This window comes from Microtus pennsylvanicus, chromosome 7 (assembly GCF_037038515.1).
Source record: "Microtus pennsylvanicus isolate mMicPen1 chromosome 7, mMicPen1.hap1, whole genome shotgun sequence".
Classification (NCBI taxonomy): Eukaryota; Metazoa; Chordata; class Mammalia; order Rodentia; family Cricetidae; genus Microtus; species Microtus pennsylvanicus.
In genome coordinates this window covers 11,057,501-11,072,235 of record NC_134585.1, presented here as the reverse complement: position 1 = coordinate 11,072,235, position 14,735 = coordinate 11,057,501, and the positions used below count along the sequence as shown (strand labels likewise).

The 14,735-nt window shown below is 52.4% G+C and overlaps 1 protein-coding gene across 5 annotated transcripts in view; it reads left to right on the top strand.

Annotated features, from left to right (window-relative positions):
- Positions 1–14,735, top strand: part of Ggt1 (gamma-glutamyltransferase 1) — a 33,645-nt gene that overhangs the window by 7,242 nt on the left and 11,668 nt on the right. For 3 of the 5 annotated variants that reach the window (XM_075979972.1, XM_075979971.1, XM_075979968.1), the window contains exons 2-3: positions 12,865–13,008; positions 13,492–13,656. In XM_075979972.1, coding sequence (XP_075836087.1) covers positions 13,496–13,656 — 161 coding nt within the window. In that variant the 5' untranslated portion in view covers positions 12,865–13,008; positions 13,492–13,495. Of the gene's footprint in view, positions 1–7,855; positions 8,180–10,168; positions 10,352–12,864; positions 13,009–13,491; positions 13,657–14,735 lie in introns of those variants that run through there. The other 2 variants (XM_075979969.1, XM_075979970.1) reach the window with 2 other exon arrangements.

The window sequence follows — 14,735 nt, the reverse complement described above, 5'->3', positions numbered from 1 at the left end:
TGAAGTTCTTTTCTGAGGCAGCCAGGGGAAATGCTGGGGACGAGGTGGCATTTGGCACCTCTCAGTCAGTGCTGACTGACTCGGGGGAATGGTAGACCGACCGACCGTACAAAAAGTGCTTGAGGCGGGTGAGGGTGCTTTAGGCAATCCCAGCACCCGTCTTCAGGAATCGCCCCTGCGAGCAAGTGTATCTGTCCACCCTGTGTGGATGTTACCAGCCTTGGCAAATCCCGAATGACATTTCCTGCTTTGAGGGGGACAGAGACAGGCCTGTGCAGGTTGAGCTTCCTCTGACCCTCATGCCTGAGCGATGAACAGGCGAAGCCCAGCTCTAGGCCTTATCATATGTTCCTAGTTGTACTTTTTCTGCCTAACAAAAGGGGATGGTGGTGCGTGCTGGGGGTCCCTGGCTCTAGCTCTAGAGGGGGTTTCCTTAATAGACCCTGTTGGAAGCCTGGCAGCCCTACCTAGACCCAGTTCTTAGCGTCTCACATTATATATACGTAGGAGGGGGCATTTATGGCTCTGCATTCTAGCCTCCGCCCCCACCCCTACCCCTAATTAAGGAACATGTCCAGCCTGAGTCTGGGATGCCCGGCTGGGTGAGTGTGCAAGCCTAGTTGAAACAAGTGCAGGGAGACCCATTCCAGGGCGTTTAGTAAGGGATGCCTGCCAGGATCCTTCCTTCCTTTGGGTCAAGCGTTTCTTGACCGGAAGCTGGAGGTGGAGGTGGAAGACCCCAAAGACAAGCCAGAAGTCAGCAGAATGGGAGTTACTTGACCACTCGCTGACACCCTGTCACCTCTTTTACTAATTCCTAGGTTTCCTCCGCCCCTTCCCCCCCCCCCCCCCCCCCCCCCCCCCCCCCCCCCGGCAGCCTCCCATCCCCTCCTCTGAAGCAGTATTGTCCTAGGGCCACCTTGGCACGACAGGTTTCCTCCCTGGCAAACCTGCACGACTACCCAGCCTGCCCTCCCCTAGAGCCAAGGCTGTTGCTGAATTGACAGTGTGTAAAAGCCAGGGCTTTGACCGGCAGCCCAAGTGTCCCAGGGACTTCTCAGACTCCTTGCCCAGATCTGGGGGCCAGGTAAGCTCTCTCCCTCCCTCTCTTCCTCCCCGCACCCTTGGGGCTGGAGACAGACTTGGATGCCTCCCAGATCCTGACCACGTTGTTTCCGGAGGCTCAGCCAGGGCTAAGTATCATACCTTGGAGTATGAGAAGATGAAGGTGGGAGCCAGGGGGGAGGAGAAAAGAAGGGGATTGAGTACCACATTAGGAAGGAATACTGGGCATGCCTTAGTCCTGCGGCAGGTAGAGCATTGCCCCCAACCCTCTTCTATGACCCTCCTAGCCGAGAGATTCCTAAAGAACTTTTTCCAGGAAAAGAGGAAGTTTGGTATCTGGCCCCAGATGCCAGGGGGTGCTTTCCTTTGCCTGCCTTCTGGGTGTCTACTGAGTTGTCTTTTGGGCACTGTTTTCTGGCTTACTCTGACTTAGACAAGAGCCCTCATAGACAGAGCCGTCCCCTCCGGAGTGGGGATGTCTCCAGGCTCCATGTTTACTGAACTAAAGGCTGCTGGCTCTCTCTTCTCCTGGAGTTGTCCTGGGCAGCAGGTTTGTGGCAATCTCATGGCAAGGCAGACTAACTAATGCTGCCATCTCCATCGCTAGGAATGATGTGGGGCGTAGGGGTTTGACCTAGGGTCCTTTAGGGCGACCTTGCCACCCTTACAAAGTCCATGGGGGTATTAAAAAATGAGAGGCGGTGAGTCTGAGGAGGAGGACACCGTCAGACTCTAGGCCTTGATGAGGACGTGTGTGGCTCTAAGTGGGAGCTGCCTGAAGATAAGTATTGGCAACAGTTACACCATGGTTGCTCTAAGCCCTTAACTACACCTGTGGTAACCCACTGGGAGTAGACAGGAACCCAAGGTCTGGGTGACCCAGCAAGTAGGGTGGAGGGCTACAGAAGGGCATGGGACTGAACCAGCCCCACCTTTGGGTTCTTTTTCCATCCACCCAATGAGAAAGCACAAGTATACACACACACACACACACACACACACACACACACACACACACACACACAGAGAGAGAGAGAGAGAGAGAGAGAGAGAGAGAGAGAGAGAGAGAGAGAGCCAACTCTAGGCTGTTATCTCAGCAAGAAATCACAGCGTCCTGAGCTGAGCTTTCTGGTAACCATGATAAAGGACACTATCTTTGTGGTGTGTTTGGTTTTTCAGTTTCCCTAGCCTAGGCTGGTCTCAGTCACGTCAACTGAGGATGGCCTTGAACTCCTGACCTTCCTCTGTCCACCTCCAAAGTACTGGGATTACAGATCTGAGCCACCACAACTGGTCTCAGAGTGGTCTCGTAACCTCCACTGGGAAGGAGACAGTTTCCCTGAGCTTACGCTATCAGGAATGGGTTCTCTGCCTTCAGCAGGAATTGCCACAAAGGTAAAGGAGGCAATATCTGATTCAGATTCCCTGGTGGCTGAGTGCATAGCCATATACAACATAGGGTGGAACATTACTTTCCTGCGGTTGCTACAACCAATTGCACCAAGTTTAGTGGCTTAAAGCAGCCAAGTTCTGGGACTGGAAGCCCGGAATCCAAATGTTAGCAGAGCCGTGCTCCCTTGAAGACTATGGGGCCAGATCCCTCTTTGCCTCCTCTCCTGAGCTGTCTGGCAGTCCTTGTGGCTGTGTGGCTTGTTCTTGTCCGACCTCAGCTTCCGTCTAAACAGGGCTCTCTTCCCTGTGCAGCTGCTCGAACGGCCATCTTTGTAAGACCACTAATTACTGCATTTAGGGCCTACCTGAATCTAGTATGATCTCATCTTAACCAATTACCTTGTGAAGACTCTGTTTCTAAATAAGGGCATACCCTGAGCTCCCTGGTGGGGAAAAGAACACGGCACAGAAACCTCCACAAACCCCAGTTTCCTTGTGTGTGAAATGACCAAGGCATTTTAAGATTAGAGACATGAGTAAAGGGAGCCCGCGTGGCGCAGCGCTGCGTAAGTGTGCTTTTCTTTTCTAAGTAACTAATCCCGTGTAGCAGTCTTTCTTCTTTTGGTGCTGATAGTTGATCCCAGGGTCTTTTGCATGCTTGGCCATCCTTCTACCTTTGAGTCACACCTAGCTAGCGCCTCTTGGCGGCTTTCCAAGGAGCCCACCCATGCACCCCTCAGCTAGCGTCAGTCCCTTCCGGAGCGATGGCTGGGGGCTGTGAATGCTGCCCAGACTATGGCACACGAAGCAGGATTGGCAGCTTGCCCACAGAGCTGAGCACAAAGAAAGATGGAGGAAGGTAGTGTTGAGGTAGGGGCTATGCCGGAAGAATGGGCCAAGGTAGTAGCCTGTAAAATGACCTGGCAGGAGCATTGAGTGCAGAGAGAAGGCAGGGCAGGCACGAGCAAAGCAAGAATTTCTCTGCAGGGCAAAGGGGGCCTTTGAAGGCTTTTCCAGTGGGAGAGGAAAGTTCTAATTTACATGTTGAACAGCCCCGGAGTTCCATTAGAGAGACAGCAACATTATAACCTATGACTGGGTGTCACCAGGTGATAGGAGTGGCCCATAGGGGAGGGTGGGGGGAGGGTATTAGGTGTGGCTTGGAGGAGGTCACAGATAGCTCCAATTGGAAGGGACCAGTGAAGGCCTCTGAGGGGCTGGACTCTGGCTTTTGTGGCTGGTAGAGGTCTGAGGAGGGCAGTTGCTTGCTCAGGTTTAGGCATGTTGACCTTGGGCATCTGACCCAGCCAGCGGCTCAGACTTGGATTCTGTAGGAATAATATAATAATAGCTCAGCATCCAAGAGGTAAGAGAGGCAGAGGAACTGCCGCCCAGGAAGGGAGCTCTGGGAACCTGGGTAAGCTGAGCATGGTCTGTATGGAAAGTGTGGGGCAGTTTGGGTACCAAAAAAGTCACAGGGAATTGGTGGGTGAACAGGAGTGCTTGACTTGTGGTCCAGGAGACGGTGGGACAGAAGTGAGTTGGTTTTCTGGCAGACTATCGCATGGGATGGGAGGGCCAGGACCTGGATAGGACAGGGCTTCTCTCCCAACTCCTTGGAGATTCCAGACACCACAGAAAATTACCAGGTGATACAATAAATGCCACCTGAGCAGGGGGGTGGGACAACCCTAGGGGCCACTCTGTGCCTTGCGTCTGAACTGTTCATCAGGCAGAACAGAAGCGACTTCAGATCTGAGTACCGCAGCCAGTCAACACTGAGGCTTGGGAGAGCTCCCGAGCCTCCTGAAGTCTGTCTGTCTCATTGACTCTTCTAGTTTCCTATCCTCTCTGGAGGGGAAACTGAAGCCAGAAAGGGAAAGGCTTCCCAGGTCCCCATCCCAGCTCCCAGTGAGGTCAGGTTTGAATCAGGGAGACTTGAGGACCCATGTCTCTGTGGTTCTACCCTTGGAATTTGGAGTTGGACTTGACCTACCAGGTGCCAGGCCAGTACTGCTGCTGAATGCTCCCCGGCGTTAAGCCAACGGTTCTGGAGAACCACACACTTGGCTCAGGTTCCGCACACATCAAAGGTGAGTGCCGAGTGGTACCAACCCGTGGGATGACAGGACCCCATTTGAGGACTCCTTGATCCAGCCATTGTGGTCTGTGTGGTTCTGAGAGGTTGTAGCCAGGTAGCCACAGGGCACGGGTGTCCCCCTGCCTCTCTGATCTGTGGCCTCAGATGATAAGAAGGGTCTGCAACCAGACCCATCTAGAATGAGCTGACTCTTGTAGCCTGTAGAAGGAATCACAAGAGACAAGCTAGGACCTGACTCTGGAGAGAACTCGCTAACCACTCTCGGAGACGATGAGCTCCCCAGCGGGGCGGATGTGCAAGCTGACATTTCTAGGGTGCTGGAAAGTCAGACTTTCAGATTCTGTGATGATTCTAAAGTTGATCAAATTGTTACGATGGTTGAGGTCTGAAGCCAGTTTCATTCCATCAGTTTACTAAGTGGAGGCATAAAATGTCCCAGATGGTATCCTGGTTCTCGGCTTCCCGGGCGCGGAGGGCAGTCCTGTCTCAGGAGTTCTAGAGCGTGGGGAAGTGCTGCTTACATCTGGATCCACCCATTTTGCTTACTCACACTGAGTCTGCTGTTTAGACTATTGACCTCAGCTGTAATAACCCTTACCCACCGGGGGCTCACTACCTGCCCAGAGCTTCCTGGCATTCAGGTGTGGTCAGCCTTCTGGACCTAACAGTGACATGGGGCATGGTTGGAGGCCACAGTGAGATGCCAGTTTCAGGAAGTGGTTGGCACAGCCTTTCCTTGATAGGTTTCTGTACTGCTGAATGGCCGTGGGCAGAACCCTCCCCAGCCCACTGAACTGAAACATTTGGTTTCCTGTATTGACAACACAAGTTAGCTTACTTGGTTTTCTCAGATGGGGTAGGAGAAGATGATCCTTTTGAAACAGGATGTACGTTGGCGGGGAGGGGGGAGCACTTTGAACCCAATTCTCTAGAATATTCTCTGGAGAGTGTAAATGGAGACTGGCCAGGGGAACTGGAGTAACTCCTGAGTCTCCCCCTACCTGTGTTCCGAAGTCTCCAGTCTGGCCAAGGCCCCTGAGGCATGGACTGATGGTACCAGCACAGAAGGAATAATTTTAGGATGAAAGGCACGGGGATGGTGGCGTGACACCCGCAGGCTACCCTGGCGAGCAAAACCTCCTGCCGGGATCAGTACACCAAGAGCACAGGTCAGCGAGCCCTCACCCGTGTCCCCACCAACACTCCCTTCTCATGGCTGCCCTCTGCCCGGTTAGTTCCCTAGAACTAGCCAAGGAGTAAGAGGCACCCACAAGGGTCTTAATGAGCAAGCCGGGGTTAATGGGTTACCCAGCATGGTGATATATTCACCAACCTCCCAGGGCTCTCAAAGTCCAGACTGGCCTGGCTTCCAAGGTCTAGGCTTGTAGGCTTGGCTGCTCCTCTTTCCGGCCCTGACACCTTAGAGTTCAGTGTGGGGGTACGGGAGGTCAAGAGTCTCCACACCATCCACGGAGCCTCTGCAGGAAGACTCTAAGTCCGCCTCCAGACTCATGGGTGGGTTTCCTCCAGCATCAATCCAGTCTCAACCCTAACCCTGATCCTTTTCTGGGCCTTCCATCCTAGTGTCTGACCCTCCGAGGCCCCGGCCTCCCTACCTGGCTAAAAGCACTGTTTGGTTTGTTTTTTAATTTTATTTCCTGTGTATGGTGCTTTGCTTGCATGTATGCCTGCGGGCTGCTTGTGTGCCTGGTGCTCCTAGAGACCAGAATAGAGAGAGAGTCAGATCCCCTGGAACTAGAGTTACAGTTATGGGGTCATCATGTGGGTGATGGGAATCAAACCTGGGTCCTCTGGAAGAGCAGCCTCTGTCTTAACCATGGAACTATCTGTTTGTTTGCTTGCTTGTTTTAAAACCTTTTAAATTTATTTTATTGTTTTGGAGCTAGAGAGACATCTCAGTGGTTAAGAGCACATACTGTTCTTGCTAAGGATTCAAATTCAATTCCCAACACCCACAACGGGCAGCTCACACTGCCTGTAACTCCAGCTTCAGGGGACCTGACACCCCTCTGACTTTCTCATACACAGACATACACATGTATACATAAGTAATAATAAAATATTCTAAATTTTATTTTATTTTTTATGTGTGTGTGTATTTTGCCCACGTGTATGTCTATGTCCCACATACGTGTAAGTGCCCAAGGAAGTCAAAGAGGGTGTCAGAGTTCCCTGGAACTGGAGTTAGAGATGGTTGTGAACCACCATGTTAGTGCTGGGAATTGAACTTGGGTTCTCAGAAGAAAGGGTAGTCAGTGCTCTTAAGATGAGCCGTCTTTTCAGCCCCAACATTAATCAATTTAGTGTGTGTGTGTGTGTGTGTGTGTGTGTGTGTGTGTGTGTGTGTGTGTGGTATACATATTTGTGCTACAGAGTGCTTGTGAAGACTGGAGGACAGCTTTCAGAAGTCCCTTCTCTCCTTTGCCACGGGACCATGGGACTACGGGACTCCCGTTCTCTCCCATTGTCAGGCTCAGCGGGAGCACCATTATCTACAGAGCCACTGTGTAGATCCAGAGAGCACAGGGTTATTCCCAAGCAGGTTGGGGGCCTCTTAGAAGAAGACTTCAGAGAGACGGGGAGTAGCTGGCGGGGGAAGAAGTTGACTGAATGAGGGTAAATGGAAGAAAATTGGACAGGCTATAGACTGTGAGATCCCAGGGCCTAGAGGTTTGGGATTTCCCCTTCTGTTGGAAACAAACCCCATCTTATTCAATGAGAGATTATGAGGGCTTAAATGGACCTTCCCCCACTTCCCCTGCCAAGTGCCCTACCCCCATTTCCTTTACCCAGAAAACTGAGGGATTAGGAAAGACTCTTGGGTGGTGAGACTTCCTCCAATCCAGTTAACCAAAATACTTGGAGTAGCAGCCCCTCCCCCGCTCGGGGGCCCAGATGGTCCAGAGGGCCAGCCTTCTCCTGGTAAGACTCCTTAGATCTGGTGGGGCCTCAGAGGACTTCAGTCATAACTTCTACTAGGTTAGGGCATCTGGCTGTACCCCAGCTCTACGTGACCCGTACTTGAACACAGAAGCCATAGCTGTCCCTTCTCTTCTTTAAGGTCTACCTGTCCCTTTGGGCTCAGATTTCTCCTTGGGAGCCTCCCAGGCTCTGAGCTGTCCACAGCCCTTTTAGGTCACATTGCCTCAGGGATTGGATTTGGAGCCAACCCTCTCTCTACCTGGAGTAGCTCCTGTACCTTTAAAACCTCCTCCCAACCCAGGCTGGCTGGGGGAGGGAAGGGAGGAGCTGGGTCACAGCTGGGGATGGGGACTTAGTCTTCCGCTGCTGTGGGACCGTGTGGAACCGGGACTGAATGCACCACATGTCTGTCTGTGACACAGCTGCTGTGTGACCCCCACAAAGCCCTCCTCACCCTCTCTGAGCTGCTGGACACCGTAGGTGGGGCAAAATAGACTTGGGGACCCCCCAAGAATGTATGAAGACTTGGTTCTGTCCCCTGGCTCTACCAGGCCACTCTGGGGGCTCTGGTGATCCTCTCAGAACCTCCCTGTAGCCACCTGCGCAGCAGGCGTGTACCACACTTCTGGATAACGGGGCGGCAGGCTTCTGTGCCCTGGTCCCTGTGGGTTCACACAGGTAGGCAGAGCCCTATTTCTTACCTGACAGTCGGGCTTGAGGGGGCCTGCCCAGGCTTTCCTCTCTTTCCTCTGCAAGTGTAGGGTGGTTGTTAAGGGTTTCAGGGTGGGGTCGCAGACTCTTCAGAAGAAGACTTTGGGCCCTGGTTCCCCGGAAGCGAATTTGGGATTAAGAGTGAAGAAACTGAGACCCAGGAAGGGCTGACAGTCCGGGCAGGAATGATGGTCAGCCTTCCACAGGCACAGCACCCTCCAGTCTTGCCTGCCCCTCTCTGGGTTTGGACTGGGGGTGGGGCAGGGACTGTTGTGCAATGAATTATTTACTCTGTCACCTCTAGGTCTGTGCCTAGGTGTTTTAAGCTCTTTCATCAGGTTCCCAGCAAGCAGTACTTTTCAAGTCATTGGAAGAGTATAGGTGTGTGTGTGTGTAAAGGGTATAGGTGTGTGTAATGGGATATAGGCATGTGTGTAAGGGGGTATAGATTTGTGTAAGGGGATTGTAAGTGTGTTTTCTGATCCTATGCTGTCCACACCAGTTTGGGCAGCAGACTTCAGGCAGATCCTAACTTTAGATTTGGGAGAAGTAAGCGTCCTGCCAGAGTACAGACAGGTCTGGGAGGCCAAAGAGATCTGTGTTCTTGTACCCAGATGTCCTTATAAACATACAGAGTGGAATGGGGTGTCCTGACCCATGTGTGATCTGCAGACCTCCCAGGCAAACTGCTTTTGGCTAAACTTCGGTTTCTTTTCTTTTTGTTTTCTTTCTTTCTTTCTTTCTTTCTTTCTTTCTTTCTTTCTTTCTTTCTTTCTTTCTTTCTTTCTTTCTTTTTGAGATGTCTCCCTACATAGCTCTGGCTGACCATGAACTCACAAAGACCAGTCTGACTCTGCCCCCCCTCACCCACCCCGTGCTGAGGTTAAAGGCATGCACTGCTATTAAACTTCATTTCTTGTGGGTGGGTATGTTTGACTCCTGTGGCCTTGAGACTTCATAGCAGCCCACACACTCCAGTGGACCAGCAAGATTAGCAGAGACGTTCCGGTCTGGCTGTCGGTCTGTCTTTCTTGTACCTACTTCTCTGCTGTATCTTGGGAATCTGCTTTACTTGGCCTAGATTCAGCTCGGTGTGTGTGTGTGTGTGTGTGTGTGTGTGTGTGTGTGTGTGTGTGTGCTGGTGTGTGTGATGTATATGTGTGTGCAGTAGGTGTGTGTGTGTATTAGTGTGTGTGCATGTGTGTACATGTGTGTGGTATGTGTGTGTACAGGATGCATGTGTGTGATGTGTGGGGTGTCTGGAGGGGTCGCGCCGGCAGCATGGCAGCAATCAGCATCTCTGGGCATGTGAGGTGTGTATACTAATGAATACAGGGAATCTAACACACTGAGTGCCGGAGTCAGGGAATTGTTCCTCTTGGCTAATGGGGAAGGGATTAGGATCCCAGGAGGGATTAGGATGCCCCTGAGGCAGACCTACAACTGGGTCTAGTTGGAACTTCGTTGGTGAGCTTGTCAGGGACGTGCAGCAATTTGGGGCAGGAATCGGTGGCAGGATTGCCCTCCGGGTTGTGTGACTTTAGAACAGGTCGGGTCTTCTCTGGGTCTTGTCTTTCTAGGTTGCTCCTGTCACTGATTGAGCCTGTAGAGCTAATGTTCCTTGATTGGTAGCTGAACCGGTCTGGACGTTGAGGCCTTAGGCTCTGTTCCAGGAACACACCTCTGTCACTGACCAGTAAAGTACACCAAGACCTCTTAGATCTGGGCTATGGTCTAGTGCCAGGGGGCACCCCTATTCCACTGCCTCGGGAACATTTCAAGGACATTGTGTCTGTCTCTACAGTCACAGAGGGTCTTGGTGGGCTTTCTGGAAGGGCTCACTGGTGGCCTCTGCCCTTTGGAGGGGACCAAATCCGAGAAAGGGGAGTCCCTTTCCCAGGCTCTTAGCACCTCCCACTTCCCCGCCCAGGGTTCTCCTGGGGATGTGTAAACTTTAGTCACCTGGTGACAAGCCTAGGCTGCACCTCCTTGCTGCCTTGCTGTCAATACTGACCATTCTCCCGGCTTGGCTGGACCTCTTACAGAGAACTCCCTACTCCACACCCCACTCAGAAGCCTCCAGCTGCCCTTCTGGGATGCTGGGCACCCCTTAGTTGACCTCTGGTCCCTTGGGATTAGGTAAGCGCACGGGTCCTGGAATACTAGTGACCCTTTCCTACCTTTGCCCTGAGGAGATGTCCAACCTCAGATCCTAATATCAAGTCCGGGTTGGGGCACTGAGCTGTTCTGCAAGGCTGACAGGCTTGGCTCTGGCTGCTTCTGGGGGAGGGGGAGCAGTCAGTTCTATGGCCAAGACGTCTTGGGTGGATCCTTTTACCTCTTCCTCCCCATCCCAGAACCATCATCTGAGGAAGGAGGGTCTCTCTCTTGGGTCCCCATTGCCTCCAGGGCCTCTGGGAAATCCATCAGAGTTACAGAGAGGGAGGGTTCTGGGTTTGAGAAGCAGTGCCTCAGTTTCCCTCCCAACACTGGTTTGGGTAGAGCCGGGGCTTCTGGCCTTCCACATTCCTTTAATGGATCTTTGAGAAAACTTGGGGTGGAGGGGTGGGAAATGAAAGCCCAGGCTTCCAGCAGGGTGTCTTCCGCTTGGACTGGGACATCTGCTTACAGGAGGCAGGGCCAGCCTTCCCTGTCACACTGTCCCAGGAGGAAGGGACAGGGTCAGGGGTCAAGGCTGCCCACTTCCTTCCCCAGACTCTTTGGAAGAGGGAATCCTGCCGGGTGCCCTTCTAGGGCTGTTCAGTGAACAGAGGCATGGGTGGGTGTACACAGAAGGGTGAAGCATGTAATAATGTAGTCACGGAAGGCTCTCCTCGGGGCCCTGAAACTTCTTTTAGTTTACAGCTCCAAACCTGGGAGAAACGAAGCCTGAGATGCCCCAGTTAGATCAGAGTTGCATGAGGGCACAGAGTGGAGCACTGGTCATGGCCGTTCCCTACCCTACTGCGTGGATGGGAATGTTCTGTACCAGCCATGAACGATGCCATGTATTGCTGGTCTGGCTCCTAAGACCCCCTTGAAACCCCCAATGTGGCTTTCTCACCAAGAATCCTCGACCCTGACCTAGGCTCACCCCAGGGCTCAGGGTATGTACCCAGAAAGCTTGCAGGTCTAGAAAAGGGCTTAGACTGTCCCTTGAACAACAGGAACAGGGCCTGGTTACCACGATGGATACGAGGAACCCTCCAGCTGCCTCTGGAGGACCAAGCTGGCCAGAGGAATTATAGGAATGAGATTGTGACCTCAGGTTAGATCCATGCCTGGATTCAGGCAGGGAGAGCTACACGGGATGGTACTGGGGACTTAGGGTGGCATCCCCTCTGCCCAGGGCTCAGTTCTCCCCTCTGCCTCAAGAGTTGCAAATCTGTTTTCCCACATAAAATGAGGCATCAAATCCTGTTACACCACCCACCACTCAACCCTCCAAGTGTGTGGGGGGGGGGCGAAATGGGGGAGGAGGGCAGGAGCTCTCCTATTATGGAGTTGGTAATTTTTCTTCTCAGGTATGGGTATGGGGCAAGAACGCCATCCCTAGACCACGGGATACCCTGTCTGATTCTGAACTCGGGGACTCAAAAAAAGGGGGGACAGAATAATGAGAGAGGGAGAGAGAGAGAGAGAGAGAGAGAGAGAGAGAGAGAGAGAGAGAGAGAGATCCAGAGAGTGGGAGGTAACCCAGGACTTCATGAAAAGGCTCTCTGGTAGATGCCACCCTTTGGAGGAAATGGAGTCTGGGAGAAGGGCACCCCGTACTTTGTCAGTGCATTTCTTCTTCTTGTGGGGTTACCTTCCTCCCCCCAGCCTCAGAGTAAGGCTGGGACTTTCCTTCTCTGTGTGTCTGGAAGGAAATCCCCAGGGGAAATAGCTAGGAACCAATTTTTTTTTAAAGATTTTTTTTACTTTGTTTTCTGCGCATGAGTGTTTTGCTTGCGTATTGTCTATGTACTATCAGCATGCCTGGTACCCACAGAGACCTAAAGAGGGCATCAGAGTGAACTGCCATGTGGTAGCTGGGAATGGAACCCAGGTTTTCTGGAAGAGGAGCCAGTGAGTGCTCTTAATCACTGAGCCATCCCTCCAGCCCTCTCCCAACACCCCCCTCTTTTCCGGAGATAGTATCTCATGCTGTAGCACAGGCTAGCCTCAAACTCACTAGGTAACCTATGCTGGGCTCAAATCCCCGGCAATTCTGCCGTCTCCGCTTCCAGAGCGCTAGCGTTACAGGTGTTAGCCATTACTCTGTTTAACAGTCCACACGCGTTCTCATTCCAAAACACCCCTGCGATTGAGGGAGTGAGGATCGCGTCCTACAAAGGAGCCCCACAGCAGGTGAATACCAGCTCCAGCCTCGGGAAGGGCCTGGACCCTTGGATCCCTTTGTTCACGTGCCGCTCTTACTTCCAAATCCTGGGCTTACACATGAATGCCCAGGCACCTCCCTGCCCTGTTCCGTGACCCTTTCCCGGGGTAGCGCTTGAGCGAAGTCATGCGTACACACAAGCGGCTGGCGGTCTCTTTGGCTCCAGAGTTCAATGGGAGGCAGAGAACCAGCTGGAGGCAGAAGGAGATCATCACATCGGGCACTCCAGGAAGTGCAGGGCCCATTTCAGGTATAACTTTGTGACTTTCAGGAGTCCAAGGAGGTGGCCTGCTGCAGCAGACTCGGGGAAGACTGACCGTAGTTTTCTGCAGTGTGCTGGGGAGTGCTCACCTGTCTACACAGCTGTTTTTCAGGAGCCACCTCCCCAGGGAAGGTGTGGAGCTCCTACTGGACGGTGAGTCCTGACCTGTGGAGCTAGTCTACTTACTTCAGGGCACTGCTGGGTCTCCTTGGAAGGCCACTCTAGGGGTCCGTGGATAGGGCCAGGCTCTCAGCTAGGGTAGGGGACCCAGAAGGAATGGGGCGTATCCTCTCCTTTTTGGAGTTTATCTCAGGGCAGTAGCATCTTGGCTTCTGTAGGCAGTTATCCAAGGCCTGTGGAGTCTGGAGGGTCTATGCTGGGAATGAGGTCCATACAGGAATGAGCTCTGAAGATAAACAGGATTTGCAATAGCAGAGGTGGGATCCAGAGCTCCCGGCAGAAGGAATGGCCTGGCCAAAGGTCTGAGGGCTGGACAGCCCATGCGTGTTCTAGAAGACTAAAAGGAGGCACAGGACTGTGTCCCTGAGGTTCGACTTCAGACTGTGCCCTGTGGGGGTTGGTCTGGGACTTCCCAAGGCACTGTACCTGACCTTACTACTTCTCCCTGGGCAACAGAGCCATGAAGAATCGGTTCGTGGTACTGGGCCTGGTGGCCGTGGTTCTGGTATTTGTCATCATTGCCCTCTGCATCTGGCTGCCCTACACATCTAGGAAGCCCGACCATGTGTACTCCAGGGCAGCGGTGGCCACAGACGCCAAGCGCTGCTCAGAGATTGGACGGTAAGTAGGTCTGCCGGCTCTAGGGCGAGGCACACTGGAAGACGGTGGCTAGTGAGCTTGGACAAGACTCGGGTTCCCCATCCATAACTGGGCAAAGAGTGTTCGATGGACAGGGAGCTGCCCACCCTTTCCTTGGACTCTCTTGGTAGCCTCTGTCTAGGGGAAAAGGGACGGTGGCTCTGAGGCAGGCTATTACTTTTCCCACAGCCAACTTGGGCCCCTCTTCTCAGTTTTGTCTCCGAAAAATGCTGTCATTCCATTCCTGTTTTTAGACTGTTTTTTTTTTAATTAAAAATACTGATGTGTAGAAGCGTTTTGCCTGAGTGTATGCTTATGCACCCCTTACATGCCTGGTGCCCTTGGAGGTCAGAAGAGGGCATTGGATCCCCTGGAACTGGAGTACAGACAACTGTGAGCTGAGATGTACGGCCTCGGGGTTGAGAATTGAACCCAGGTCCTCTGGAAGAGCAGTCACCAAACCTCTCTAGCCTCCTCCCATTTTAGACTTTTATCTCATTATATGTAAAAGTTCTCATTTAGAGACATAACCAGAAAAAAAACATGTTATTATTAAAAATAGCCTATTTTTTCAATTAAATCATGGATATTTGTTTGCTTGGAAAAAACCCTACATCTTCAAAAACCAAAATTTTTGCTAGGCATGGTAGCACATGCCTTTAATCCTGGGAGGATTAAATCTCGGGAGGCAGAGGCGGGTGGGGATCTCTGCAAGTTTGAGGCCAGCCTGGTTTACATAGTGAGTTCTGGAGCTACATAGTGAGAGCCTGTCTCTCAAAAAAACAAAACAAAACAAAACAAAAACCAACTTTGGAGCTAGAGAGGTGGATCAATGATTCAGAGTGTGTGCTGCTCTTTCAAAGAGCCGGCCTCCAGTTCCCCTGCGCCCGTATCAAGCAGCTCACAGCTGCCTGCAACTTCAGTCCAAGGGATCTGATGGCCTCCTCTGACCTCTGTGGGTACCTGCATTCCCCCACCCTCTCTCTAAGATAAAACAAATCTGGGGGAAAAAAAGCCACTGGGTGGTGGTCGCGCATGCCTTTAATCCCAGCACTCAGGAG